Source organism: Microdochium trichocladiopsis (assembly GCF_020744255.1).
Source record: "Microdochium trichocladiopsis strain MPI-CAGE-CH-0230 chromosome Unknown B0I36scaffold_5, whole genome shotgun sequence".
NCBI classification, from domain to species: Eukaryota; Fungi; Ascomycota; class Sordariomycetes; order Xylariales; family Microdochiaceae; genus Microdochium; species Microdochium trichocladiopsis.
The window spans coordinates 1806303-1831269 of record NW_025763548.1 but is presented as its reverse complement, the minus strand read 5'-3'; the positions used below and the strand labels follow the sequence as shown (position 1 = coordinate 1831269).

The 24967-nt window shown below is 55.6% G+C and overlaps 6 protein-coding genes across 6 annotated transcripts; 1 reads left to right on the top strand and 5 right to left on the bottom strand.

Annotated features, from left to right (window-relative positions):
• Positions 1-922: 922 nt before the first annotated feature.
• On the bottom strand, positions 923-2421 carry B0I36DRAFT_243942 (uncharacterized protein; the record flags this gene model as incomplete). The annotated part of the gene is made up of 3 exons (XM_046150019.1): positions 923-1694; positions 1749-1981; positions 2038-2421. 3 exons carry the CDS (start codon positions 2419-2421, stop codon positions 923-925), a joined length of 1389 nt encoding a protein of 462 aa, XP_046012806.1.
• A 1705-nt stretch (positions 2422-4126) lies between these two features.
• On the bottom strand, positions 4127-4666 carry B0I36DRAFT_323244 (uncharacterized protein). The gene has a single exon (XM_046153940.1). The coding sequence runs from the start codon at positions 4552-4554 to the stop codon at positions 4315-4317; it is 240 nt and encodes a 79-aa protein (XP_046012805.1). The 5' UTR covers positions 4555-4666; the 3' UTR covers positions 4127-4314.
• A 1698-nt stretch (positions 4667-6364) lies between these two features.
• On the bottom strand, positions 6365-7290 carry B0I36DRAFT_362866 (RmlC-like cupin domain-containing protein; the record flags this gene model as incomplete). The annotated part of the gene is made up of 2 exons (XM_046158720.1): positions 6365-6838; positions 6931-7290. The coding sequence occupies 2 exons, from the start codon at positions 7288-7290 to the stop codon at positions 6365-6367; spliced, it is 834 nt and encodes a 277-aa protein (XP_046012804.1).
• Positions 7291-10210: 2920 nt separating this feature from the next.
• On the top strand, positions 10211-10874 carry B0I36DRAFT_362865 (uncharacterized protein; the record flags this gene model as incomplete). Its single annotated transcript, XM_046158719.1, has 2 exons — positions 10211-10543; positions 10614-10874. 2 exons carry the CDS (start codon positions 10211-10213, stop codon positions 10872-10874), a joined length of 594 nt encoding a protein of 197 aa, XP_046012803.1.
• A 2934-nt stretch (positions 10875-13808) lies between these two features.
• B0I36DRAFT_243646 (general substrate transporter) lies at positions 13809-15548 on the bottom strand (the record flags this gene model as incomplete). Its single annotated transcript, XM_046149997.1, has 2 exons — positions 13809-15325; positions 15422-15548. The coding sequence occupies 2 exons, from the start codon at positions 15546-15548 to the stop codon at positions 13809-13811; spliced, it is 1644 nt and encodes a 547-aa protein (XP_046012802.1).
• Positions 15549-22547: 6999 nt separating this feature from the next.
• Positions 22548-24827, bottom strand: B0I36DRAFT_288975 (uncharacterized protein). Its single transcript, XM_046151663.1, has 3 exons — positions 24271-24827; positions 23906-24215; positions 22548-23839 (listed from the first exon to the last, which is right to left on the bottom strand). Exons 1-3 carry the CDS (start codon positions 24597-24599, stop codon positions 22889-22891), a joined length of 1590 nt encoding a protein of 529 aa, XP_046012801.1. The 5' UTR covers positions 24600-24827; the 3' UTR covers positions 22548-22888.
• Between the last annotated feature and the right edge of the window lie 140 nt (positions 24828-24967).

The window sequence follows — 24967 nt, the reverse complement described above, 5'->3', positions numbered from 1 at the left end:
TACGAGGAGAGACAACATTCTCACCAGCGAACATCGTTTCGCAATTCAGATCTTTATTGACGTTGCAAGACGGCAATGATCCTATAATTGTCAACATTACATACAGCATATATCAACATCCTAGGCTGCTCATAAGGTCAGAGGTTGCGACGATGAAGACTACCCAAGACGGCCGAAAGCCCAGCGTTGATGTCCTCCTTCAATCATCACCTCACGCAGCCTTCCATGGCATCATCCTGCTGCATGATCACGGACAAACATGGTCAAGATTTTGTAGACGGGCGAAGTTCAATGTTATGTTTGTTTGAAAATACGTGTCCCCCCTGTTGGAGGAGATAAAAATATGGTCGGTCGAAGAATATGTAATAACCCAAGGCCGTCTTGCTTCCCTCTTTTGAAATCATCGGCCCTATGCTTCGTGTTCGTCGACGATCGTGATAAATTGTAAATGCGCGACAGGCCAAGTGCACTGCCGCGCTTGCGGTGCTGCTTCGAGCAACTTCCTCGAATGCACTTTTGCCCAAAATGGCGCAACCTTTGCCCCAAACTACCAGACATCTTTTTGTAGAAGTTCCTCCAAATAGCTCCTTGCTGAAAATCGAATCCCTAACCATTGCATTCCTAATGATGAACTGGGCCTTGCGCCATAAGTCCTTCAAAAATGCTCCAAACCGCCAATTGACAAAAGGGGGTATCGCAGAATGTTACAACAAAAGACAGCAGCAGGTATGCGCTTCCTCAAATGGTATCAAGAAATAGCGACTGAACAAGCGTAGCAATGCAGCCGTATAAGCCCCGCGACTCGGGTCTTGGAATAGACAATAGACAATATGTGGCTGGCTGGTATAAGTAAGCCATGATGATGTTGACATATGTACGAAAATAAAAGAGAAGCGAAAGTCATGATCGAGGTCGGCCTGGTTCAAAGCAGGATACCAGCGGCGACCAGAGCGACGACAAGACCAGCCATGGCGCCGTTGCCTTGGTAGGTGCCCGCGCCGTCGTTGGGCTTGGTCTCTGTTGGTGTGCTGCTGATCTGCGTGGGACCACTGGAAGTCGTGGTTGTGCTCTGGTAGGGTGAGCTGTGGTAGGTGCCGTTCTCCTGGAAGATACCGGCAAAGCTGTAGACAGGCGCGGATTGTGACGATGTTGTGGACACCACGGAGCTGGTAGTGGCAACCGATGAGGTGGTCGGTACCGAGGAAGTGGTCGGCTCAACGATGGACGAAGAAGTAGTTGGTGTTGGGGTCGGCTGCGGCTCCGGCTCCGGCGTCTGAGTTGGGTAGCTGGAAGGCACAGAAGACGTAGTGTCATTTGATCCGTCAGCAGGACCGCCTCCACCGTTCAAGCTGCTGACGACAATCTGGGCCTTGGAACCCTTGGGAACAGTCACGACGCAGAAGTCGGACTCGTGGGCGCCGCCCGAGCCATTGATGCCGTCAGGGCTGATTCCGCAGGGAAGGCCGTTGCAACCACCATCAGCACACTTGATGTCCATGGCATAAGTGGGCTTGTTGGAGACGAGCGCGGGTGCGCGGGTCCATTCTGGGTTGAACCCAAGCTTGACAAAGGTGTTGCCGTTGGCGTCCGTGTTGGCACCAGCGACGTAAGGAGCCCAGTTGCCAACAGGCTTTGTGATGGTACCCCACAGGCAACCCTCGGCGGCAGTAACGCCCGGCGCATTGACGTAGTAGCTATGACTGGCGTTAGTTTTGGAGAGACGTAAATTCCGGGAGTGCGTTACTCACTGCGCGGAGGTCTTGTCCCAGTAACTGATGCCAGGTACAGCGAGAGTGGCACGGTCGAACACCTCGGTGGCGATAAGCATATCCTCATCACCAGGCAGCACGGTCTGGCAAAATGCCACAACGGCGCCCGCATCATTGACAGCCTCGATAGCGCCAGTGCCGTCCACACACCAGGGCTGGCCCTTGAAACCTTCCTGCAGGTTGCCGTCATCGTCGCAGTAGATTCCGCCAAACTATTCGAGTCGAGGTCAGACGATGTGCATTGATATGCCGCTCATGTGCCACTTACAGTTGACTCTGGGTACGCGTATTTCGTGTTGGGCTTCCACTGGGCCATAACCTGACCAGGCGGGCATGCAAAAGGGCACCACTTGCCACGAGTACAGGCCTTATCGGGAGCCATGGCCCAGCCGGCATTCAGAGAACCAGGTGTGACAGCGACGGCGCCTTTGTTGGTCGGGAAGGCGCAGGTCAGGTCGCGCGCGACAAGCTCGGCGACTGAGACATCACCGGTGTCGTTGGGCTTGGCGGCGCGAGCCTCGAGGTGGTTGTGGGCATGCTTCTTGTGAAGGTCGAAGTGGTTGTGGTGCCTGTGAGCGAGCGCGGCCGAGGCCTCAGCTGCGAGCAGAGCAATGGCCGTGCCGAGGGCAGCGTGGGATGTGGTGATCTTCATGGTAACTGCTGCTGATCGAGGACACCCCAGAGATCGTCGAGGTTTTGAGCAAAAAGAGTAGAGCGAGAGCGTCGGTAGCTAGCGGCGCAGATTCTGAGAGAGTCGTGGCCGAGTCGAGTTGATGATCCTCGAGAGGAGAGAAGAGCGAAGGGCTTCGCGAAGCGTGACAGCGTCGAGCTGTTCGAAGAGACGGGACACAAGTGTCCTCGTGTAGAGAGTGACTGAGCGCGTAGGCAGAGGGCCAAAGGAGTGTAACGGAGAGAAATCTCCAGACGATCGTGACGGTCGGCACAGAACCGGTAGGGAGCGACAGCATGGACGAGGAAGGAGAGAGAGCAAAATGAAGAGCCGGGCCCCAGGACAGGACCCAGGCAGTCTGTGTGGCTGGTGGAGAGGGCCGAGGGTTTCCAGGGGCGGCCAGACGGCGATCGACAAGGAGATGGCCCACGACGAGCGACTGCCGGGCTGTGGTTTGGCTGGGCAGGAGAGAAGCGTCTCGGGCGGGTGGGCATGCCGACAGGACAGGCCCAGCGAGTCCAGCCCAGGCCGGCCGTTGGTGGTGGAGGAGAGTGGGCCATCGCCAGTGTGCCTGTGGGCGGCGCGGTCGAGAGCAGAGGTGGTGATGGGCTGCGGGCCAATGAGGGCGTGCCTCGAAATGAGCAGCAGGGGCCTCTGGGGAGATTGCAGGTCCCGCCCGGTGCCCAGTGCCCACGCGCCGTGGGCCCATACCCTGGCTCTGCCCGCCGCTTGGACGAGCAGAAAACCGTTTATCTGCTTGCTTCTCAGCTCGCGCGGCAGGGGAGGGCCCAGGGACGGGGCTTTTGGTGCTGCCTCCTTGGTCGAGACGGAGGCGCCATGCGACGCTGCGCGGGGGGAGGCTAAAGTGGTTGAGGCAAGGGTGCTTGCTGGTCATGCCATGCCATCCATGGCTCGCTGGCTTGTCGAGAGATCAAGGAAATGGAATGGAAGGCGACAGACACGTGAGGTTCATGCATCCACACGAGGGGAGAAGCATCGAGGCGTGGAGGGGGGAGACGGGGCGAGGCGAGGCCGTCATGCACCAACCAGAGCGTGGCGGTCGAGGCGGTCACGCAGTCAGACGGTTACTTGTCAGGGGGCGCCTGCCGCTCTCACAACTCGCAACTGCCTTGTTCGATGCAAGCAGCGCGCCTCCCCCAGACAGCTCGTCCAGGCACAATCTGCCACTACCCGCGCTTGTCGGCGCCGTCTCTCCGTTGGCGCTGCGCCACGCCCAGCCGACATACACCATACGGCGTATAATCGTTCTAGCCTCATCGCCAGTTCCACTGCACCGCCCTCCCAGATCGGGTGCACAAGGGGCCATCGTCGACTTCCGTCTTGTCAAGCAGCAACAAGAATCCCAGTGACACATAATTGTGTACACAGTCCCCTGAGCGGATCCAGCACGTCAAGCTCTGCCACAACCGCTGACCAGTCACTGGACCGAACGGCACCAAGACGACGCTCCCCCTCTCCACATACATACAATCCATGTCGCAAATCATTGGCCACAGATTTGGTGCCTTATAGCCTCAAAATTATTGGCGGTCCAATCTCCGCCAGCCACATTGGAATTGTTGTGCGGGCAACCATCAGTCACGCTCCACCAGCATATGTCGACTCTTGACGCTGGGTTTCGATCTTTGCAGCTCTGGATCACGGTTTTTTGCGACGTGGTCCCTTTATTGGCCTCGAGCAAGTTGGATTTGAAGTGCTTGTAAACCACCTGCCCGGATGGGCCGATCCGAGGCCAACTCGGACCAATTCGTGCTCAGTCGTTTCTAGAAGTTGCAGTCAAAATGCCCAAGTGGGCACAAACACGCCGGTGAGCACCACTTGTCTCGGCGCCTTGTCTCATTGGCTTGTCTCACATCAGTATTTACACCACTCGAACAAACGCCACAGATAGACGCCATCTTCGTCATGGTCACCTCTCTGTAACGCGCAGTAAGTAAGACAGCCGCGGCTCAAAAAGAAAGAAGAAACCGACGCGCCATCATCTTTATGAGCTCCTGCCACGCGCCGGGTGGACGCGATCACCAGACCAAGTGTACATAAGTGCGATACCGTCGCAACTACAGTCAGCAGTGATCGCTGCGTCACGCCAGACATACGGTAGAGTCTTATCGTGAGGTATGAGGTGCCAGTAAGAGCAGGATATCACCTTATACGTGGATGGGGTTGGGTGGTTACACGTATCCTTGCACCACGTCGCTATTGGCACCTTAAAGAAAAGACGTGTGCAAGCCCCATTCGTGCAAATACATAAGACCGATTTGCAGGCTATACTCAGAGGGCCATTCAGGTTTGAAGACTTCAACCTAAGGACGTGATCGATGTGCTCAGTAGAGGCTGGCTTGCACAGAACACAGGCCGGGGCTGTATCAAAATTGCTCGAGCATGGAGAAGCAGCTTGGAATTGCAGTCAGCGTCGGCGTTGCCAGTCCAAGTCTCGAGAACGATTGACTCTCCGCCGTATTGCACGTCCTCGACAGCTCAAGTGGAAGCAGTATGCACTCCCCTCTACGTCAACAACCGCCTGCTGAACAACGCGACATATTCGGCAGGCTCACCTGTACTACCATGCCCTTGCGGCCGGCATGGGCCGAAGCACTTCCATGATGGTATGAATGAGTGTGAACCACAGATCGGCCGACCATCCTTTGCCCTCTCAGTTACGGACCCTCCCCTGCATCGGGCCTGCTGAAAGTTTGTCTTTCATGGAGGCAGCCGCCCTCGTAGAGCAATCATTGCGCCGTGCCCACAGTGAGATCTGACTTGATAATCACTGGTTCTGCCATGGTTACTCTGAGGGAACGGTGACCGCCTTGCGATTGTGTTTGCAGATAAGACGGTAGAACAAGAGACATGCCCCCATGTTAAGATTTTGTTCATTGAAAGTGCCGTGCAAGCCACTGTGGATTTCCAGGATCTGTCTGGATGTCTTGCTCCATGTACAAGAGAAACATCACAGTCGGAATGATTATGCCCTGTTGAGGGTCAAATATGGTGTTCTTGGGAGACTGTTCCTGGGATAGGGAGGTTTCGGATAGTGACTGTTGGAATTGTTGGGGCAATAATGTCAACCGTTCGAATACGTAAAGGCCAGCCGTCCTCTTCTCCTCCTCTAGACTAGAAGGGCAACAGGATAATAAAAATCTATCTTCGACAGTGACATGCTGGATATTGCCAGGGATGTCGACTGGCGAGAAGGGGTCAAGACATGGCCAGCAAGAAATTTAAGCCTGGAGACAGAGAAATGTTTCCCAGAGGTCAACGAAGCAACCCGTCCAGTGCACAACACATGCGCCACAGCAGCCCCATTTGAGGGAGACTGCTTTGCAGAGGACAAGAACCTCTCATATCTACACATTGTTTTGGGGTCTATTCAGGGAACTTTTCCGGGTCCAAGACCTTCGTCTATTTGTCCCTCGGAAACAACAAGCCATCGTGACTTGATGGTCGTGTCTTTGGCAGCAGTGCCTCATGAGAATTACAAGACGTGCCCGGACAAGGCTCTTTGGACGCCACCGACGGCGATGATGATGATGTAGTGTGGCATTCGCATTGAGGTCATGTATGACATGTAACCCAGTACAGAATCGTCACTGCACAAAAGTGAGAGAATGACTTTGGGGGAAACCAAAAAAGGTTTTAGAATTTAATAATAAGGGGGGGTTTCTGTGAAGAAGGGTAGAGTAATATCAAAAAATGCTAGCAGTCTCAAAAAAAGAATCAAGGCTCCCAAGTGTCCCCAGAAAATGCCAATGTGAAACAAATAAACCAAAGACTCCCGTTTCCCAAAAACCCCACGTTGCCCGTTTCATGATCCAGTCGTTGCCCTGCTCCATGATGGTCCCCGTGTAAATGCAAAGTGGCTCCGTTCACTCAAAAATCACTTTCTTAAATCCCTCCCCCCCATTTAGAGGCTGCGCTTGGAAATGTTGCACTTCTTCAGGCACTCCTCGACACCGAGGGCGACGTTGATGGAAACCTTGCTCTTGAACTCGTCAATCTGGGCGCCGTCGAAGAAGTTGTCAAAGGTGGCGCTGATGGTGTTGCCGTTGAGGGCGAGGAAGTTGTTGGCGACCTGGCTGACGCCAAAGTCGTCGTTGCTCTGGGGCGCGATGAAGACGGCGTCGGTGCAGTCCGGGTTGAACTGGGAGTGGATGGACCCCTGGAAGAAGGGTGTCATCTGGAACTCCTTGATCTCGTTGGCCACGTTGCGGGGCTTGCCTTCGGCGTTGTTGACGCCGTTCTCGATGACCATCTCGGACATGACGCGGCCCTTGGTCACGATGAGCAGCTCGGTGGCCCGGTTGTGGATGTGCGGGGTGTTGAAGCCGCAGGGGCCGATGAAGCCGACGGCCATGCCAATGTTCTGTCCTGTGAGAGCCTGTGCGGGAGATGTTTGTGTTAGTCAACGGGTTGCTTTCCAAAGGTTCTGTTTACTGGCGGACGAAGAAAGAGGCAGACAGCGTGACTTACAGGGAAGGTCTTGCGGTTGGCGGCGACGATCTGGCCACCCTTGCCGATGGAGGCGGCCGGGCGGCCAGCGTTGAAGTCAAAGACAAAGTCCTTGTTGTCCTTGAGGACGTTGTTGATGCCGTCGACGCGGGTGTCGGCGAGGAGGATCTGGGCCGTCTTGCTGAGGCCGGTGGGCGCGGCAGGCGCGGGCGGGGCGGCGGTGCTGCTCGCGGCAGCGACGGAGCTGCTTGTGCTGGAGGCGACATAGACGGAGGTGGTGGTACCGGTGGCGTGCTCGCCAGAGCCCGGGTGGTTCCAGTAAGGGGCGGCCTGGGCAGTGTAGGCCAGGATGGCCATGGCGGTGATCTTGGTGAACTGCATTATGAATGTGGAGTTGTAGGGTTGTGGATGAAGGCGTGGAAAAGACTGGAGTCTATGACGAGTTCGTGTCGAAGAGTCGGAGTTGCTGGAGTTGGTTTGGCAGTTGGGAGCGAGGGAAGCCGAGATGAGACTGGAAGCCGAACCAAGGAAATAATAGGAAAAGGAGACGGAAGGAAAAGGGTTGTTTTGATGGGTTTTGTGATTCTGTGGATGAGGGTGGAAGAGACAAACAAGTAACCCTTCTAGCGGAAACATTGTCGTCTTATATGCGTGACGGCGGTGCCAACCGTGTTTCCCGCCGCTGTCAGCCCCATCAGTATCCTGGCCGGCGGTCTGTCATCTGCCGGCGCCAGCAGCGTGGCCGTGGGAAACAAACAAAAACTGGGACCCATGCCCTTGCAGATTGTAGGGCTGTGCCGCTGAGAAAGAGGATCCGGGGTTGCGCAGGGCCGTCCGGAAACCATCTGATCCGGGACCCGGTCACTGCACGGCAGCCAACCGGAGGGCCGGGTGGTGCAGTAGCGAGGTCTCTGGGCTGAGCAGCACTGGGCAGCGTAGGGCTGGCCTCGTGGGCACCCAATAAAGAAAGCATGGGCCCCGACTGTGTGGCTGGGCGGCCAAATACAGGTGCGTGCTGCGCTGCGCTGCGTTGTGTGCTGTTCTGGGCGTGGCAGTGCAGTGCAGTGATTGATGATGCTGATGAAGCTGCTGTGGCCCTAATCGTGGCCTTGCATGGCCTGTATGGCCTGGCCTCGCTCACCCGGCCCGCTGCCAGTGCCAGCCCGACAGCCAGACAGCCCGAGAGACAGGCAGACAGACAGACAAACAGACACGCTCTGACCCGTACAAAAACAGGCCACTTGCGGCCTGGCAGTGCTGCCGTCAGCAAAGCCACAAACCGCCTGCATTCCCAGCCATTGGCCATCAACTCGCTCCAAAAGCTGACGGCAAGCCCAAGGCTTGAACAACGGGCCAACTAGCGCAGTCCAAAAATAGTGCTGACCTGCAGGCCAGCCACGTTTACCGCTTTTGGGTCTTGACGACTTCCCTCCAGCCAATCAGCGCCGGCCAGCGCCAACGCTATCCATGGATCCCCTTGGTGGCTTCCCCTCAGCCAATCATCGGCCTTCCGTGGCCCGTGTGCCAATCAGCGCATTGCGCAGCTGACGAGCTTTGATTCACGCTGGTATATTTGGCTTACACGCAGGACTTTTAGGGCCACCTGGGCTTGGGTCTTTGTGTGAAGTCAAGGCGGTGCGTGGGAACAAAGATCTTCTCGCGCGTGAATGCGGGCCGCCTATGCTGGGCCGAAATGTCAGTAGGCACAGACACACATACAGATAGATTTGCTCCGATCTTCGGGCTGGCGAGCTGCTGGCCGCACTTACCAGGCATGAGGCAGTCGAAATGGGGCTCCTCACTGTGGTAGAAAAGCAGACTCGGGGAGAGCACATGTCTCTACGGCACGCACGGCGGCGAAGGATCAGGAATGAGACTTTCACAGAGAAAAACCATAATCCACCCCCGCCCCTAAATTTGGAGAACGCATGTGGCAACTGCCAGAAATCTGTACAGCAGGTGATTGCTTCTGTCAGATTGATGGCTCCGCATCCGAGCCCTGGAAGCCAGCTGATGGTTTGGCACCACGGTCTCGTGGCTCATGACTGATCTGAGCACAGCACAGCACGGCACAGCACGGCACGGCATGGCAGACATGGTCCAAGGATTCTCGCCTTGGACCTGTTTTCACATTATCTATATTCAGCAACCGGGCGTTGAGTATCGATAAGAAAAGGGTCTCATGTGTAGTGGGAGATTGCGGTGAGCACGTTCCCACGAATGACATGCGCATAAGCATGTGGCTTCGGGTTGTGGGTACGGAAGAACACCACGTTCTTGGGTCAAGGCAATTCCCGTGACAAGAGACCACTCGAGCTGAATCAAGATGAGCCCTTTTGACTCCAGGATAACGTTGCTGCTGATGGTGAGGGTCCTCGTCAGGGAAACCGTATCACTCTGCACACCGCAACTGCGTCAACACCACCGACTTCCTCACAACCACCCGGTCTTGCTGCATCAATGGAATCCGTCAGTTATGCAACCGTTGATCGCGTCGCCGTCGTCGTCCACTCGATGAAGCTATCGCGGTACGAGTAAATGTCGGTTCGAGCTGTGTAGGTGGCAGTTAAGTTCTGATTATGTAAGCGCAGTTAAGTGCGGCGCGTCCGCGCGTCTCAACTGACCTGGTGCACCAAAGTCTGAACATCACCACCTGCACAAGCACCTGGGCAGCTGCACCTGCACCCACTTATTAAGTGCAGTACTACACTGGCAGTACTGTTTTTACTACACTGGCAGTACCCATAAATGTTCCCACTCCACTATGTTTTAGGCAGTCAAATCGCGTGCTTCAATGTCAAAAACTCCACCTGCGCACCTGCCTGCCAGTCTTCATGTATGAAGGTACTTGCGCGTAGGCACTTCGGCGAGAGACGTCGATCGCCACGTTCAAAATCAGAATTGAAACCCTCGTGCCGGTAGGGCTGTCATTCAACTATGTAGGAGTATTTAAATATGTGATCTTCCTATCTATAAGCCTGTCGGGTCAAACACAGCAGTAGTAGAGTGACCGCCGGACTCCTTCGTCTACTAATTATTATTAGCCTTTTCGTAGCGTTCGTTACCTTGTCGCTGGACGGCGGGTACTCGTCGTCGTCGTCACCACCACCGGTATCCTTAAGGTTGTGGGTAGTATTCTTCTTCTCCTTGAATCACACGGGTCGCTTCGGTGGTCGGGCTGGCTTAGTCATATGTGTGGGTACTGCCTGTGTACGGTACTGCCAGTGTAGTACTGCACCTTATTAAAGCCATCGTCAGCGACCTCATTGCACATTTGCAGTCAGTTGAAAAACTGCACGCGATGGCAGCAGAGACCTCATTCCATCCCCGCCAACTGGGCGCGTACCTGCAGCTGCCTTGTGCCGACATCGGCAGGCGCAGGAGTGAGCTCGGCGGATTCGAGCCTCCGCGTACCATTACCCTCACCTCCGCCGACTTTACCGCGCTGTGGCCATATGTATCAAACGTCTGGCAGGTCACTCGCGGCAGCCCTACGCAGTCGGTTGCTAGGGACTGGCGTTGTCGGTACCATCGTGCACCGGACGCTTCGGCGTCAACGGGTAAACGGCGGAGGCTAGGGAACAGCGCACCGCGCTGTAAGACCCGATGCTCCGTCGTCATCACTCAAGAAACGGTCTGTTTTGGTAACGCAGACCCCCCGTAGATACGCTAACTGAGTACTAACATGTAACCAACACTGACAGGTAACGGTTACCTTTTTCGGCACACATAACCATTCAATGAGCACCTGCGACGGCGATAAACTCAATGACGCCCTCCGTGCTGCGTTCCGGGCCTACATTGCTGATGGCTTCGGAGCGAAACCCCAGTTAGCCCTCGAGGCCTGGCGAGGCGATGCACCCTCTCATGAACTCGCAAAGACCGCCGGGCTTCTGAAGAAGGCAGACGCGCAGTTTTTGAAGAATCTGACGCCAAAATCTTGCGTCCCACGGCCAGAAACGTGAAGTCGCACATGGCCTGTTCATTGCACAGCCCAAGCTGGCTCACATCTCAAGGCAAGCCAGTCACTATTCTTGGTATATCTGTCAGAACCTGACAATATTACCGTCGCCTATCCCCACTGTCCCGTCTAGGCTCCGCGAGCGTGTATAATTGTACAAGAAAACCTTTCTCGCACACCGAGTCTTCAGCTCAGATAATGCCGGAATAATAATCCAGCCGGTGTTTTGTCCGATGGATCCAGCACTGCACAACCCGGCCCGAGCTCTGACCCCGCCAAAAAATGGTTACACCGCTCACACAACACAACGTGCCAATGTGACAACCTTCCTCGGAAGAGGTTCACAAAAGACCAAAAAAGTATGAACGCCTTTTGACGCCCGCTTTAAAGCGACATTGGCCTGATTCGAACAGACGCTCCTACATGGCCTGTTAGTCTTCTGGACACTTCAACTCTGCGATTGTATGGATACGGAGCGGATGCTTACCCGAAGGAAATAGATTTCTAGTCTATCGCATTAGACCACTCTGCCACAATGCCTTGATTGAACAAACCAGGTTCTTATCGGATGCGGTAATCATTCGCCAGCGCCAGCGGAATGCGACAGACTTCTCTGTATTAGTTGGATGTGGGTAGTTGCGTGTGGGCTTGTGGATACCATGCAAGTTTTGCACAGGACCTCATGTTGAAAGAGCACAGGCCCTGTTGAGGGGTTGTGGGCTCCAGTAGTGCTAAGCCAAGAGCTTCGGAGGACGACGTTTTGAATCTTGAAGCAAGCTTTGGTTGCAGAAGTCTACAGGTCGTTGTCCACAGAGGGTCAGAGGCATCCACTCAGATAGGCAACAACGACGCGTCTCGTGGCTGATGGCATGGCTGTCGACTTCCTTATAAGCAGACTGGCTGTTGTGTCATGAGTTCTGGCCTTTGTATAGATTCCAAGGTATTATTTTCGTACAAAGCCTATGCCTACAGCTTACCTACATGGATTACTTCTAAGAATAGACAAAGCAGACCCTGGTTAGAGACTCAGCGCGAGACCTCTCTCCCCCCCCCCTCTCTCTCTTATATACAGTGAAACCTTTTTATCTATTCCAAAAAAACACTTCTAGTATCGCGTAGGCTCCTCCACTTGACTCACTTGGCTGAGACATGGTTTTGCTCAAGGTGAAACTGGGGAATCCTCAAGTTTGGGCTCACACTCACACACACACACACACACACACCCTGCAGATTCACACTCACCCCGAGTCCTGGGATATATGCGACTTTTGAGTGGCAAACGAACAGTCTATGCCGTTAAAGTTTTTGCTTTTGCTGCTGCCATCAACAAAAATATGTGGGTTGTGCCGTTGCCCATCGAGAGTCTCTCTCATCGAACGGGCCTCGTCTTCGTTTTTCTCTTCAGAGCCAAGGCTTAGCAGCAGCCCTACTGCTGCTTGTCCGCTGCACATGGAGTTTTTGGAGCTGATTACAAAGAGAAAATCCATGTCTGTGCACCAGGAACAGCCTCATATGGTACCACCAGACACGTGGCGGCCCCAAAAAAGAAAGGGGTTTTGCTTGTTTTCGGGGCCCGCCACAAAGTCCAAGCCGTTTGCTGCGAGGCAGCTCTCCCGGCATCAGTTCTTTGTCAGAGTTCGGTCGAGAAAGGCGGCGCTTGCGAGGCCTGAATCGCGGGGGTTGTAGACTGAGCCCAGCCCAGCCAGGTCAGCTTGTGGTTCCACGTTGTGTCGAGGTTTTCTTTTCTTTTTTTTCCCCCGAGGCGCTCGTGTGCTCGGTAGCAGTTCGTCCTCAAGCTTAGTACCAGCCAAGTGTTGCGAATCCGCTTTTGTGTCGCAGGGCTGTTGCCTACAAGAGGTATCTCCAGGTAATAGGAAGAAGCACCCATCTTCTTTATAAGAAAACCTCTTTATTATTTCTTTCTTTCTTTCTTGAAGTTTTCCCTTCGGCCACTCCTCGTCAACACTGAGCTCTCACCAATTCCCACTTTTTACATCTTTTCGCGAAAATCCAGCTGCTGTAGGATCAAATTCCCAGCATCATCGATGCCCAGTGTTTTCATGGTGATTCTCTCCGTTCTTCCTAACCTTCATGCTTGAATCTTCTTTTGCACATCAGTCTTGGTCAATTCTTTTTATCGAAATCTTTTTAATAGCCGCTTCACGGACGACGTATGAGCGTGTATTCAGGGCCTCACGATCCGAGCGGACTTCAAGACTTCTGCTTTTTTTCACCTTCGCACCATTGGCCCACCTCATGGGTCTGTGAAATGTATGGCCTGGTACTACATCTTATTGGGGGGTTTGTTGGTGATCGCCCTTCTCCGATAAAACCCTCTATCGTTGGTGACAATACAGCGAATGGTCTTTTGCCATGCAATCAAATCGTGATTGGTCAGTCAGCCTCCTTGCAGCCTTTTTTATTTATTTATCTGATGTGGCTGCATGGGCAGCTTACCTGATCATCTTGACCCGCTCACATGAACTAGGCCAGTCTCCTATTCAATGCGGCCGACTCTTAATTAAGTCCAGGTCAAGCACTCACATCCTGTAACACTCTGGATAAGCAACATTCATTAACGTCACGCAGGGTAGATGGGACAGAGATAAGATGTTTGCAGAGAAGAGCAATAGGTATTCGTAAAAGATTATCTACCAGATATCTTTCGCCTTCCTGCATTAAGTGAACTAGCTTGTGATGGGTGAAAACATGGCTCCTGAGAGACTGCAAAGGCCTCAAAAAAGACAAGGGGGTATTAAAGGCTTCTTTTCTTTTCTTTATTTCTCGCGTGTAGATCTCATAAAGCAGCAAATGCAAGGGAGTTCAAGCTCGATGGGATGTCTCACTTTATCCTCCCAGCAGTCTCGGCCCGGTATCAGAACGAGACGTACTGCGCACGTGGCTCCCGAGGAGCAGTAACGCGTTGAGCTGAGCCACCCTAGACGGCAGACTGGGCGTGGCTGGCAAGAGGCTTCTCCTCGTTGACGGCGACGTGGTTCATCTCGGCCGCAAAAGTGTGGCTGGGGCGCCACTTGCCAGACTGGCGAGGAGTGACCTCGGCCATGCACATATCGGCCTGCTCGAGGGAGAGACCCTTGAGCTCAGGGACGAGGAAGTAGGCAAAGGTGACGGAGAGGATGCAGAGCGAGCCCCAGAGGAAGAAGACCTTGGAGCCGAGGTTGGCCTCGTCTTCGCCGACAAGGTACGGGGTGATGACGGCAATGATGGTGTTCCAGAACCAGTTGGAGGCGGTCGAGATACCAACACCGCGCGAGCGGATGGGCAGAGGGAAAGCCTCACCGACGACGACCCACGCGCAAGGACCCCAGGTGGTGGCGAACGCGGCAATGTTGAGGCAGATGAAGGCAACCATGGCGTTGACAGCAGCATTGTTGTGAGCCTCGATAGCACCCTGGGTAACACCAATGGCACCGACAATGTACTGGGAGATGACCATGAAGGAGCCACCGAAGATCAGGAGGTTGCGGCGACCAAACTTCTCGACAATGTAGAACGAGATCGGGGTCGACAGAACGTTGACGAGGGTGGTGACCATGGAGATGAGGAAAGGGTTCTCGATCGTGCCAAGCTGGGTCAGGAAGGGAGTGCCGAAGTAGAAGATGAAGTTGATACCCGTGAGCTGCTGGCACATCTGGAGACCAGTGCCGAGAATGGTACGACGGATGGGGCTGTTGCCCTTGAGCAGGCTGCCCTTGAAGCAGGCAAGCCACGAGCCAACGTAGCTGGTCTGGGGGATCTCACGCAACTCATACTCGAGGTTGGCAATGATCTCGGCCAGCTCGTCCTTGATGTACTCGGACGACTCGGCCTCGCCACGGACGCGGGACAGAGCGAGGGAAGCCTCCTCAAGTCGGCCCTGCTTGGCATACCAACGGGGGGACTCGGGCAGGAAGAAGAGACCACCAGCGAGGACAACGGCCCAGAGGTACTGGATACCAACGGGGATACGGTAAGAGCTGGTGTTGTTCATGTCCTTGGTGCCGTAAACGACGCAGTTGGCGATGAGGATACCAATGGTGATGCAGAACTGGTAGCCAGAGACCATGGCACCGCGGACCTTCTTGGGGGCAATCTCGGACATGTACAGAATGACGACCGACGAGATGAAGCCGACACCAAGACCGGCAATGAGACGGCCGAGCACGAAGAGGGCCTCCTGGTTGGTGCTGGCAATCTGGAGAGTGCAGCCGACGCAGAAGACGGCACAGCCACCAATGATGGTGAGGCGACGGCCGATGAAGTCGGCGATATCAGCACCGATCAGAGAGCCGAAGAAGGTACCGGCAGAGAGGATGGAGGTGAAGAGGGACTGAGTCGAGGAAGGGAGCTTGAAGTCTTCCTTGGGGCCAACAGGCTTCATGTCCACCCAGTTGTACTCCTTGCCGGTGTAGAGGTTGATGAAGTAGGGCATGGCCAAGACACCACCCATCCAACCTAGAGAGCAGAGAAGAAAAGCGAACGGTCAGCTCGTGATCCCTGAAAGCCATGGTTCGTGAGGTCCTCGTGAGGACCGCGGCGGAAAGGACTAACCAGTATCATAACCGAAGAAGATACCACCAAAGGCGGCAAAGGCGCAGATGAGGTAGGCCTTCCATGTGATGGGGGCCTCGACCCGATCGACATTGGTCGTGCCCTCGACGACAACACCGCCAGCCATTGTTGCAGTTGGATGTTTTGGTCCGGGGGGTGTGTTGGTTGACGTTCTCTCTCTCTCGAGGAGCTGGCGTGCTGGCTCAGGGCAGAAATGCTCACTGAAGGGAAAGGGATGGAGAAGACAAGCGGAGAGCAGCAGGAAGGAATGGCGATCGACGGGGGAGAGTCGAGAGGTTATATAGCAGCAGGACGGAGCCGAGTGTCACAGACAACACAGAGGCAGTCAGTCCGTCAACGACTCAATCAGTCCCCAAGTCACGTTGTGTGCATGGATGGCCCCAGCAGGGCCAGGCTGGCCTGGGCCGTGGAGCCAGCGTCGTGACTGACTGACTGAATGAATGACTGAGGAGACGCTCCATGGCCCTGCGGGTTTTCCCCCTGGGGCAGCACCCACGACGACGAGTCGATATTCCGGGGTGCTGGCGGGGAGGGCTGTAGGCATTCGAGGTTGCGCCGCGATGAGACCGAGCGCGGCAAGCTATCGTGTACATGGCACCACGCCGGCGAGGTACCTGGCTGTTGGGGTAGCAGACGGGCGCCCGGTGGCGTACCGGCCAAGTCACGGGTGGAGCGTGCGGGCGAGGGCAGACGCGAAGTGAGGTGTTCGAGATGAGATCGAGTGCGGAGGCCACCCCCCCCTTGGCCCCTCTCCCCTGGTGCCCCGGCGGACCCCAGGGTGGGCCACGGAGCAGGCATTTCGACAGGTGCTTCGCATCGCTTCTCCTCGGGTGAGCGCGAGGCAAGGCGCCACGGGCCTTCTGCTCCAAACAGGCTCCCCAAACCAACCTTGGAACCCAGGCCGGGCTTCAACAGGGGCCTCGAAGACCAACGCAGGACACACACACACACCGCGAAAAGGGCCGTCTCTCTTTCTAGACTGAGGTGGGCTGGCCCTGCACGTGAACATCAGGCCTTGCCCTCTGGCGCCAGACGCCCTCGTCGTCCGTCCTGAGACGGAAACCGAACTGCTCTGCTCGGCCGACCGTCCCAGCAGCCATGCCAGGCGCGTGGGCGGAGGAGGGGGGGGATGTTACCTTCTGGTCGGCCTTACTTTTCAGCCTCAGCACCACTGCAACTTCAGGTCAAATGGGGAAGCTCGTCGCCAGGGGCTTGCTTCATCCATCGTCGAATAATGCCGGAGTCGGGCCTGTTGCAAGAGTGGCTGCTGGGCAAACAAGAACCCCGAGCTGCAGGACATCATGACCCATCAGTCCAGCCACACACGCAGTTGTGGTTTCGGCGCTGACCAGGCAGCTCGCGCGGTCTCTTGGTCGTCGTGTTAGTCCGTCCATCTCTCTGGTCTCGTTGTTGGTCTTGCCACACGGCTTGGCATCATCAGTCACCCGGGCAAGAACTTCTGGTGTCTGTTGCCGACTGCCCGGCGCACCACATCGGCCCTTTCAGAACTTAGAGAGCGGCCGCGGGGATAGCCTCTGCCAAGATGAGACAGCCCACGCGGGAAGTATCCCCAGATTTCAGAAGCATTCCCTTGGAGGATCCCTCCCCGCGCGAGAATCCTTTTCAAGAGGGTTATCTGCGCCAAGCAAGGACAAGCTAACACCTGATACGCACATGACGATACTCGCTCGCCATTTGTGCGTGCGTGGCCTTGCTTGGCATCCCCAGACTCCCGTACAGCATAGGGCCGCCGATCCCTCTGCAACGTCGTCTTTTGCTCCCCAGAGAAAAGGCTGTGCGCGGGACCGCCCACCAAGGACCTTGACCAGCGTCGCAGGCAAATTGTGAGACAAAGACAGCTGCAAGACACCAACCTAGGATGGCAACCTCCGGTCTTGGTTGCTGGGGGTCCATCCGAACACGCAAAAGACTTTTCATGGAAGAGAACCCACCTGGGAAGAGGGCTCTAAAGCCCGACGGGCCTAGCTTAGCTGAAGTCAGGGGTGATCTGGTTTTGTTGCGATCGCCTTGCAGCATATCTGCATCTGGCCATTCTGGCTTTCTCCGGCTCCCAGAGGTCGTGTTGCACCAGAGCCGCAGGCATCACATCGCCACACAGACGAGATAAAAATATGCAGGTGTAACCGCGGGTGCCATGGTAGAGGCTCTCTTCCATGCAGAGCTTCCCGGCCGCGCGCCCGTGCCTGGTGCATCGTGCGCCTGTTGGCAGGTCGCGTGTGGTACACGAGCTCTGGGAGAGCTGGGCGTCGTCCACATAGTACCGCTTGGGGCTCCTCTTCCTTAGGCCAGGTGCTTATTGTGTGGAGTCACCAGGGCGTGGCCCAATTCCCCATGGGAGAAGAGACCCAGTTCTTTGTTTTCCCACCCCCCCAGGACGCTAAATTACCAAGATGCCAAATGCGCAGGTCTCCGCAGACAGGGGTTAATCTCAAATAGCCCAAGGCGAAAAAAAAAAAAGTACTGGAGCTCCCTAAGCCCCAAAAGCCTTCTTCCACTTCGTCGATGGGGATTTCGTGCTCCAGACCAAGCCAAATGCCATCCTCATACCCACATATGACCTTCGCATCGGCATGAACCCTTTTTCTTTAGGTCGGTGTCCCGCAGGAGTGCACCTATCGTGAGTCTGCCGGCCACCGCCGATTCCGGGCATCGGCCCTGTGCCGAAAGGCCTAGGCGTTGAATTGACTCCAGGTTTAATGTTCACCCGCCCCTCAGCGCTCGACTCAAGGCGGAGGTGCGGGCGCTTGATTGTTGTTGGATGCAAGCCAGATTTTTAGGAACTTTGCCAGCTAATGCCGTTGCTGAGATGGACTCGCCGAAGCTTTATGGGCAGAATCCTGCCTGGCAGGTTTGGCAATTTCGCAGCAACGACGCTTCTACTCGTCAGTCGAAGACTTCGGGATCGTACAGGCTCGAGTAGCGCGAGGATTTGTGCATGTGGTAGATGGAACAGGGGTGAGGATCCAGCGAGTTTGGTCCCAATCTTAACGAGAAACTGCTCTCCAATCACAATAGAGTAGCATCACTGCCCTGAAGTCAGGTAGGGCACTCCCGTTGCATAATCTCGTTAACGTTACATACGGCGTCCCTGCGACTTCTCTCTCGTTCGCAGTTGGCCGACAGCCTTGACACTGCCTTCACGAAGGATCTGCGCACGCATGCGAGTGGACCTCGGGCGGGCCACACTATGGCAGCTTCCGGACGTGCAAGATCTTTTTACCTTCTGTCGTAGGGGTCGAGTGGAAGCATTCGTGTGCATCGTGGTTCAACAGGCTAGCGCCAGTGCGGAGAGGGATGGTACGCTTCCTGATTCGAGCACGTGCCATAAGCTTTCGACGCAGCGGAAGATAGAGCCGAATGGGCATTTCGCTAGCTTATGCTTCAACGTAAAAAGTTTCTCGTTCGGGAAAGAACCATTGTTCTGCATTCGGACCGCGAGTGCTCGCCATGGAGAGGTGCGGCGCCGCGCACTCTCTAGAGTCCCTCTAGACCGCAGGTCAACCTCATAGAAATCACGATGACTGCCGGGCGGCCCCCAGTCATTGGCACGCCCGCCTCGTGCCAGTATCGTCTTGAGTGGTTGAAGGTGCTCGGGGGTGGCGTACCTTGGCTTGCGGGAGGCTGGGGTCGACTAGGAGAAGCGCCGAGTTCTGTGACCTGGCGGCGTTGCGCCACAAAGCGCCATGCCTTGATCCGTCCCCCCTGTTTGCCCGAGCGAGGGTATGTCAGAATCAGGAGCCGGTAGCCTTTGTCGTGCTGACGCCGATGCCCCTTCGGGGGCCATTGTTGCCGCTGCCACAGGTGCTGACTTGTGAATCGCCGGCCAAGTGGTTAAGCGACTCTCCGGTGGTATCTCAAACCTGCCGGCCGTCTGGGCCGTGGGAACCGGCCTACACCCTTACGGACAATCCAGCCGTATCGGGTGTACCGGCATGGATCGATCTGCACCAGCTACGGTATGCTAGGCGGTATTGTGAATGAGTGACCCTTGGGTGAGGTGCAGCCCTGGACCAATGATGGACAGCTGCAGCGACTTCTCAGCTGGCTCTACGAGGCTGCCAAGGCATCAGTCGGAGCAGGGTTGGTCCTGACTCAACAATGACCCCATCGCAGCTCGACAATCGACAACGACTAGGGCGGTTAGCAATTTGATCCCCGGCTAGTGATGCCGTAGAAGTCGGTTCGGGCGGGCTGGTTTGAGCGGTGAATCGGCTTCTGAGCGAAATTTGCTAGGAGCGCCACGCGAAAACGCTCAATGACCAAGTCAGTGAGTGGCTATCCTTGGATGGGCCGGAAAAGCAAACAGCATGGGCTTTGGGGGTTGACGAATATGACACGGAAGGCGGTTAATACGTGTTGAGGATGCCATTTCGCGGTGGAGCCAGGAAGGGCCAGGGTCCTGGAGAGGGTGCCAGCGACGGCCGTCCAAGTTGCGGAGTGCCCTGGTCAGGCGCGGGGCACAGCACGAGCACCGACCGCAACAAGTTGGGGCCCCGGGCGAGCCATACGGAGAGATTTGGTGCTGAGTGGGCAGAAGACCCCGACCACGTGAGGCACATGATGCGGGATGGGGAGTCTGGAGTTGGCAGCGTCGGGGGCCAACACGGGGCACGCCTCGAGGCAGGAGCGCGTCCCCACATGCTGCTGCCAGGTCGGCCCGATTATGAAATCTCCCCAGTCCTCAACCGGCAGTCCTCCGCGCCGCATTCCTCATCTCGTGATGGCCCTTAATGTTACAGGCCGAAATTTTTTCTCGCCTGACCGTTCTTCGACACCGCGGTGGGACGACGACTTGCTGTTCCTCGAACACGCCTGCCGCTTTGCACCGGTCCTTGTTGTCGGTCTCCTCCGCACGGCACAGCTCACGATGAAATTAACGTACTTAGCGTCAGCACAGCGGGTCAGACCACATGGATGTGCCATGCGGGAACCACCTCGCAGACCCATAACCGTGGGTGCTCCACGTCCGCTCACATGTCGGCCTCGAGCCGTCGGCCAGCAGAGCAGCAGCTCTGGCAGGGTCGCATCGTCCCATCGGTCACATCGCGCCCGCTCACCAGCAACCGCTTTTTGCCCTTTTGTCGTCTCGGAGCCGGGGGCTTGGCGCATATGCAGAGTACTGTACATGAAGTTTTGGGGGTGTGCGTCGATGCAAAGGCCCGTCGTCCATGGGCTGACTGGTGTAAGTCGCCGCTTACGCGCATACAGCGCCCGCAAGATTGGCCTGGTGTTGGATTCTACCTGCGTATGATTCGTTCCCTGTGCCATGTTTGGAGCAATCTATCGGCCCATGTGAGCACAGTGGTAACGCACCCCAAAGATGGGTGGTGCCACGACTGGGTAATTTCGAGGTGGACCCTGATACTCCAGCAGGTGAGCCTCAGAACGCCTCAGATCGCCTCGCAAGCTCTTCAGCTGAGTGGACGACTGAACACACATGAATAAACGCCGGTATGTGGTGACGCCAGAGGCTCTCGCCTTGGACTATGGCTCAAGCTTGAACCAGCAAGCTCATTCTAGATTAGCAATCTCTTTGGCGTGACAGAACTTGGTATTGGTCGAACATTACTGATCGACGGGCCTTCGTTGCTGCCAGCAACCCAGGGACTCATGGAACAATTTGGCAATTCTTCACTCAACAATCCCTTCGCCCCTCCTCTTTAACGTGCAAGACGACAGCCATGGCTTCTGAAGATCCGCGGGCAAGGATACTCTAGCGAAGCAGCAACCCCGGCTCTATAAACGTCGAGGCTTCGAATCAGCCTCGTGCAAACCTCAGCTCCTCCAACATGGCTGCGACACAAACTACACGCACGCCTCGCAGCTGACCGATGAGTTACCTCCACATGTGCGGCCTAGTGCCGTTCTAAACATGCATACTCCCACAGTTGGTGCTGTTGGCAGCCTGCCCAGCCGCCCATCTAGGTTGTCTCAGTGACGACCCTGGCTCGTGCCCTACTGGTCTAAGCGGCCCTTCTCTGTACTGGTACCAGGATGATGGCTTCTGCTGGTCAGGAATGGCTCGTCTTAGTCACTGATCAGATTCACACAGGAGAGCGTCGACCCCTTTTTGGGAACGCCCGTGCCCCTACTCCGCCCGTTGGACCCTTCTTGCAGCAGGTTCATCTTCCCGCGCGGCTGTGTCATGTAGTCTTGCGTTTTTAGGAGAGGACTGTGGTTTCCTGCGTACTAAACTGGCCGACGGTTGTATTAAATACCACAACAGGTGTTGTTCACACAGCGGGAGAAGTGGTAAACACTGTACTCATTGATACACGCAGCCCTTGCCACGCCCTCTGTCGCATAGCACGACGCATGACATCTACCGTTATGATCTAGCGAGTATTTTTTGAATTTCCAGTCTCGGGGAACACTTCTCTCGATGATCTTGCGCACGATGACACCCGGACAAGCAAACTCACATGAATGGACTATAAATTGTTCCGCAATCACCAGTGCAGATTTGACATGGCTGAGTTAGCGTGCTTTACATAAAGAACCTGATCACATTGAACGCGGAGACGCCCTTCATCTGGGACCTTCTGTCCTTTATTGAAATAGAGAAACGGTTTTCTGGTCGAGGAGTTGTTTCTGTAGTGCGGATTCTAGCACAACCAAATGATTCACAATCGCTCATTGGATGTCGCGCTCTGCGCCTCGATTTTGTCGGAAACATAACGACCTCAATATATTATATAATCAGCCAGATTTCATCTTCATTCCACATTGATGAGCTCTTCGTGGTAGCCCGCTCACATAAAACCTGTATGTCGACTCTATCCCACCCATTCTTCCGACCGTGAAATAACAGGCCACGCTCCCGATCTCTCTGTACAGCGAGTTTACCTAAAATCTCAGTTTTGGTATCATGAAAGAACTTTTTCCACTTTGGCTTCAACCGAAGGACTAAGGGACCAATATGGTCCAGTTATGGGGTTTGCAGATGTGCTGGCTGGCTGCCGCTGTCCTCTAAAGTGAAGTAATATAAACATGATTATCACACCCGGGACGGGGGAGAGAGCCGCAATTGCCAGAACGACGAAAAGAATGCAAATAGATGTATGAGCCCAAGAATGACGAGGCCAGCACAGCGAAAGCATATCCTCGTAAGGTACCAATCGTCAAGGAAAAGGGTATCAAATATTCTACTACGCCAGCCAAGACTATCGACCAGCTCAGCTTTCTCGTCCGGCACAAGACCCCCGAGTCTTCAATCTATTGTACCATGACGAGCTTACAAGATTAATTTAAGACTGAGCGCCAAAAAAAAGTACACCGGCCCTCAAAATAATTATTTGAGGTTTCGTGCATGGCGCGTGTATGTACACAGACACATCCGCTAGTGCCGCCGCCACCGGTGCTTTATATGCGGATTTTCGCCTTTACAGCTCCAGTTCATACATACAGGCACCTCCCCCTCCAGCCTCACAGCGAAGACACCCACCCAGGGACATCATTATCATCCTTGGCTGTGACCTCCGCGACCCGCGGCCAACCAGCCGCGATCGGGCCCTCGTCGCCTTTCGCCCTGCGCAGCGCGAACCGCCCTTGCGCGTGCGCGAGGTATCCCGCCAGCAAGCCCTGCGCCACGAGCGAGGCGACCACCGACTCGACGTGCTCCGCGGTGACGGGCAGGTTGCCCCACACCAGACCCTCGTTGGGGCGCAGGGTCTTCGGCTTGCCGCTGGGCGGAGCCACCAGTGTCGCGGCGTTGTTCGCGACTGCCTTCATGAAGATCGAGTTTGTGTGCGGCGCGGGCCGCTTCGGCGCTAGCTGGTACGGTATGTAGCCCTCGAGACGTTTCTGGACGTAGTTCGCGGCCACGAGCAGGTGGGAGAGCTCGAGGGTGATGGCGCGCCTGGCGTTTGTCGGATTGCTGGGGTCGGCCTCGGGTTTGACGTACGTTATGATGAAGACTTTGCGCGAGAAGGAGCGCCAGACTAGCGGGCGTAGCCTGAACGAGAGTGGCAGCAGGAGACCCTTGCGCAGTAGCCACTGCTCGTGGTCAGCGAGGGTCTGCTGGAATGCAAGAAAGTTTCCGGTGCGGACGGCCGCTGATAACTGGCTGAACGCCGTGGCCATGGACTGGGCCTCAGGCCGCGAAAGCAGAGCGTTTGATGGCAGACGCCCCAGGATCATGTTGGCCGGTATGAGATAGGTCAGTATCAGACTTCTATGTTTCTGAAATTGCGGCGGTGTCTGCAGATATGCTTGTTCTAGACACCTCGCGGCACGTCCATAGTGTGTGTTGATGAAGTGGAAGCGCCCCAAATAGTACAGGTATGTCACTCGCTGCGCCGCAGGGTAGAATGATAGTGGCGGTGACTTTGCTGATATGTTCGTGAACATCTGTTTCGCCAGAACTGTCCGATGGCACTGTGGAGTTGTTGCCCGTCCGTTAGCATTCAAACATACACTTCTCTAGGGTTGTCGTGGTCTTACAGCGAACAGCAATTTCAGGGTGATGTTGGCGAATATGTACACGCCGACTTTCTTGCCCTCTGGTCTGGCATTGCGCGGGCTCAGGCGGTCCGACAAGCAGGCCACAAATATCTTCTGTATTATCTCTGCAGTCGACTCGATCACAGACTTCTTCTCGTCGTCGCCGGCGTTTAGCGTCTCGAGCTTCCGAACGAGGTCAGGACGCTTATTCAGAGTCATCGACAGCTTCGATAGCGAGTGGCAGATGCCAATGCTTGTTTGCAGGAGCACAGAGCCATACGTCGGGTTGTTCAGCGCAGCGGCGCATGAGCTGAGGAATGTGGTTAACTTTCTGCTTTGACAACTTCTGATAGCTAGTGTCGTACTTTGTGAGGCTGACCAGCAGCTGGTGCGCGTTGAGCAGATTGTCAAAATCCACATCCCGCCAATATTCCAGGTAGTCCTTCATGAACGATATGAAGCCTGGCCAGGCCGTGCCCTGGTCCTCGGGCAGGTCGTCTTCAATCGGGAGATTTTGCTCGACCAGCCGTGCCACAGCAGCGCTGTCCCTGTAGCCATTGCGGAGCTCGGCAGTCAAGTTGTGGTACTCCTGCGGAACAGGCGGCTCGACGCGCAGCCAGCTTCGTAATGAGTCGCCATCGCGAGACTTGAGGAAGCCTTGTATGCTGCTCAGGAATTTAATGGTCAGGGACATTGTTGTCCGGCGTGCTATGAGATCTCGTCGTGGTGTGACATAGGCCTGCGCGCTGGCTTGCGCCAGACACCTGGGCTAGCTGCAGGGGACGTGGCGCGGTAGGACCGATTTGGTTGTACGGGCGCTTAGAAAGTGACGTGGTGTGTCGTCGTCTGGTGAGTTGATGCAATGTAATCGTCTGTGGGATTTCAGAAACGGTGTCGTCGTCGTGATTGGCACGGGGTATTTCCACGCGCAACACTTCCATTGCGCAGCTGGCCGCGGGACCTGCGTGCGAGCGACGCCAGAAAGCACCGATAAGATAAAGCTCTGTGTGGGGTAGGTTATCGGGGAGAGTCCCGAGGTCACTGCAGGGGACTTTCATGGTC

What these genes read in the sequence shown, in the direction of transcription:
- B0I36DRAFT_288975 (XM_046151663.1), bottom strand. Translation starts at nt 24,599, where the DNA reads ATGTCCCTGACCATTAAATTCCTGAGCAGCATACAAGGCTTCCTCAAG. An exon ending in CTGCTGGTCAGCCTCACAAA is followed by an intron (nt 24,216 to 24,270) that starts GTACGACACTAG and finishes CACATTCCTCAG; the next exon opens with CTCATGCGCCGCTGCGCTGA. An exon ending in CCCTGAAATTGCTGTTCGCT is followed by an intron (nt 23,840 to 23,905) that starts GTAAGACCACGA and finishes ACAACTCCACAG; the next exon opens with TGCCATCGGACAGTTCTGGC.
- B0I36DRAFT_323244 (XM_046153940.1), bottom strand. Translation starts at nt 4,554, where the DNA reads ATGTCTGGCGTGACGCAGCGATCACTGCTGACTGTAGTTGCGACGGTA.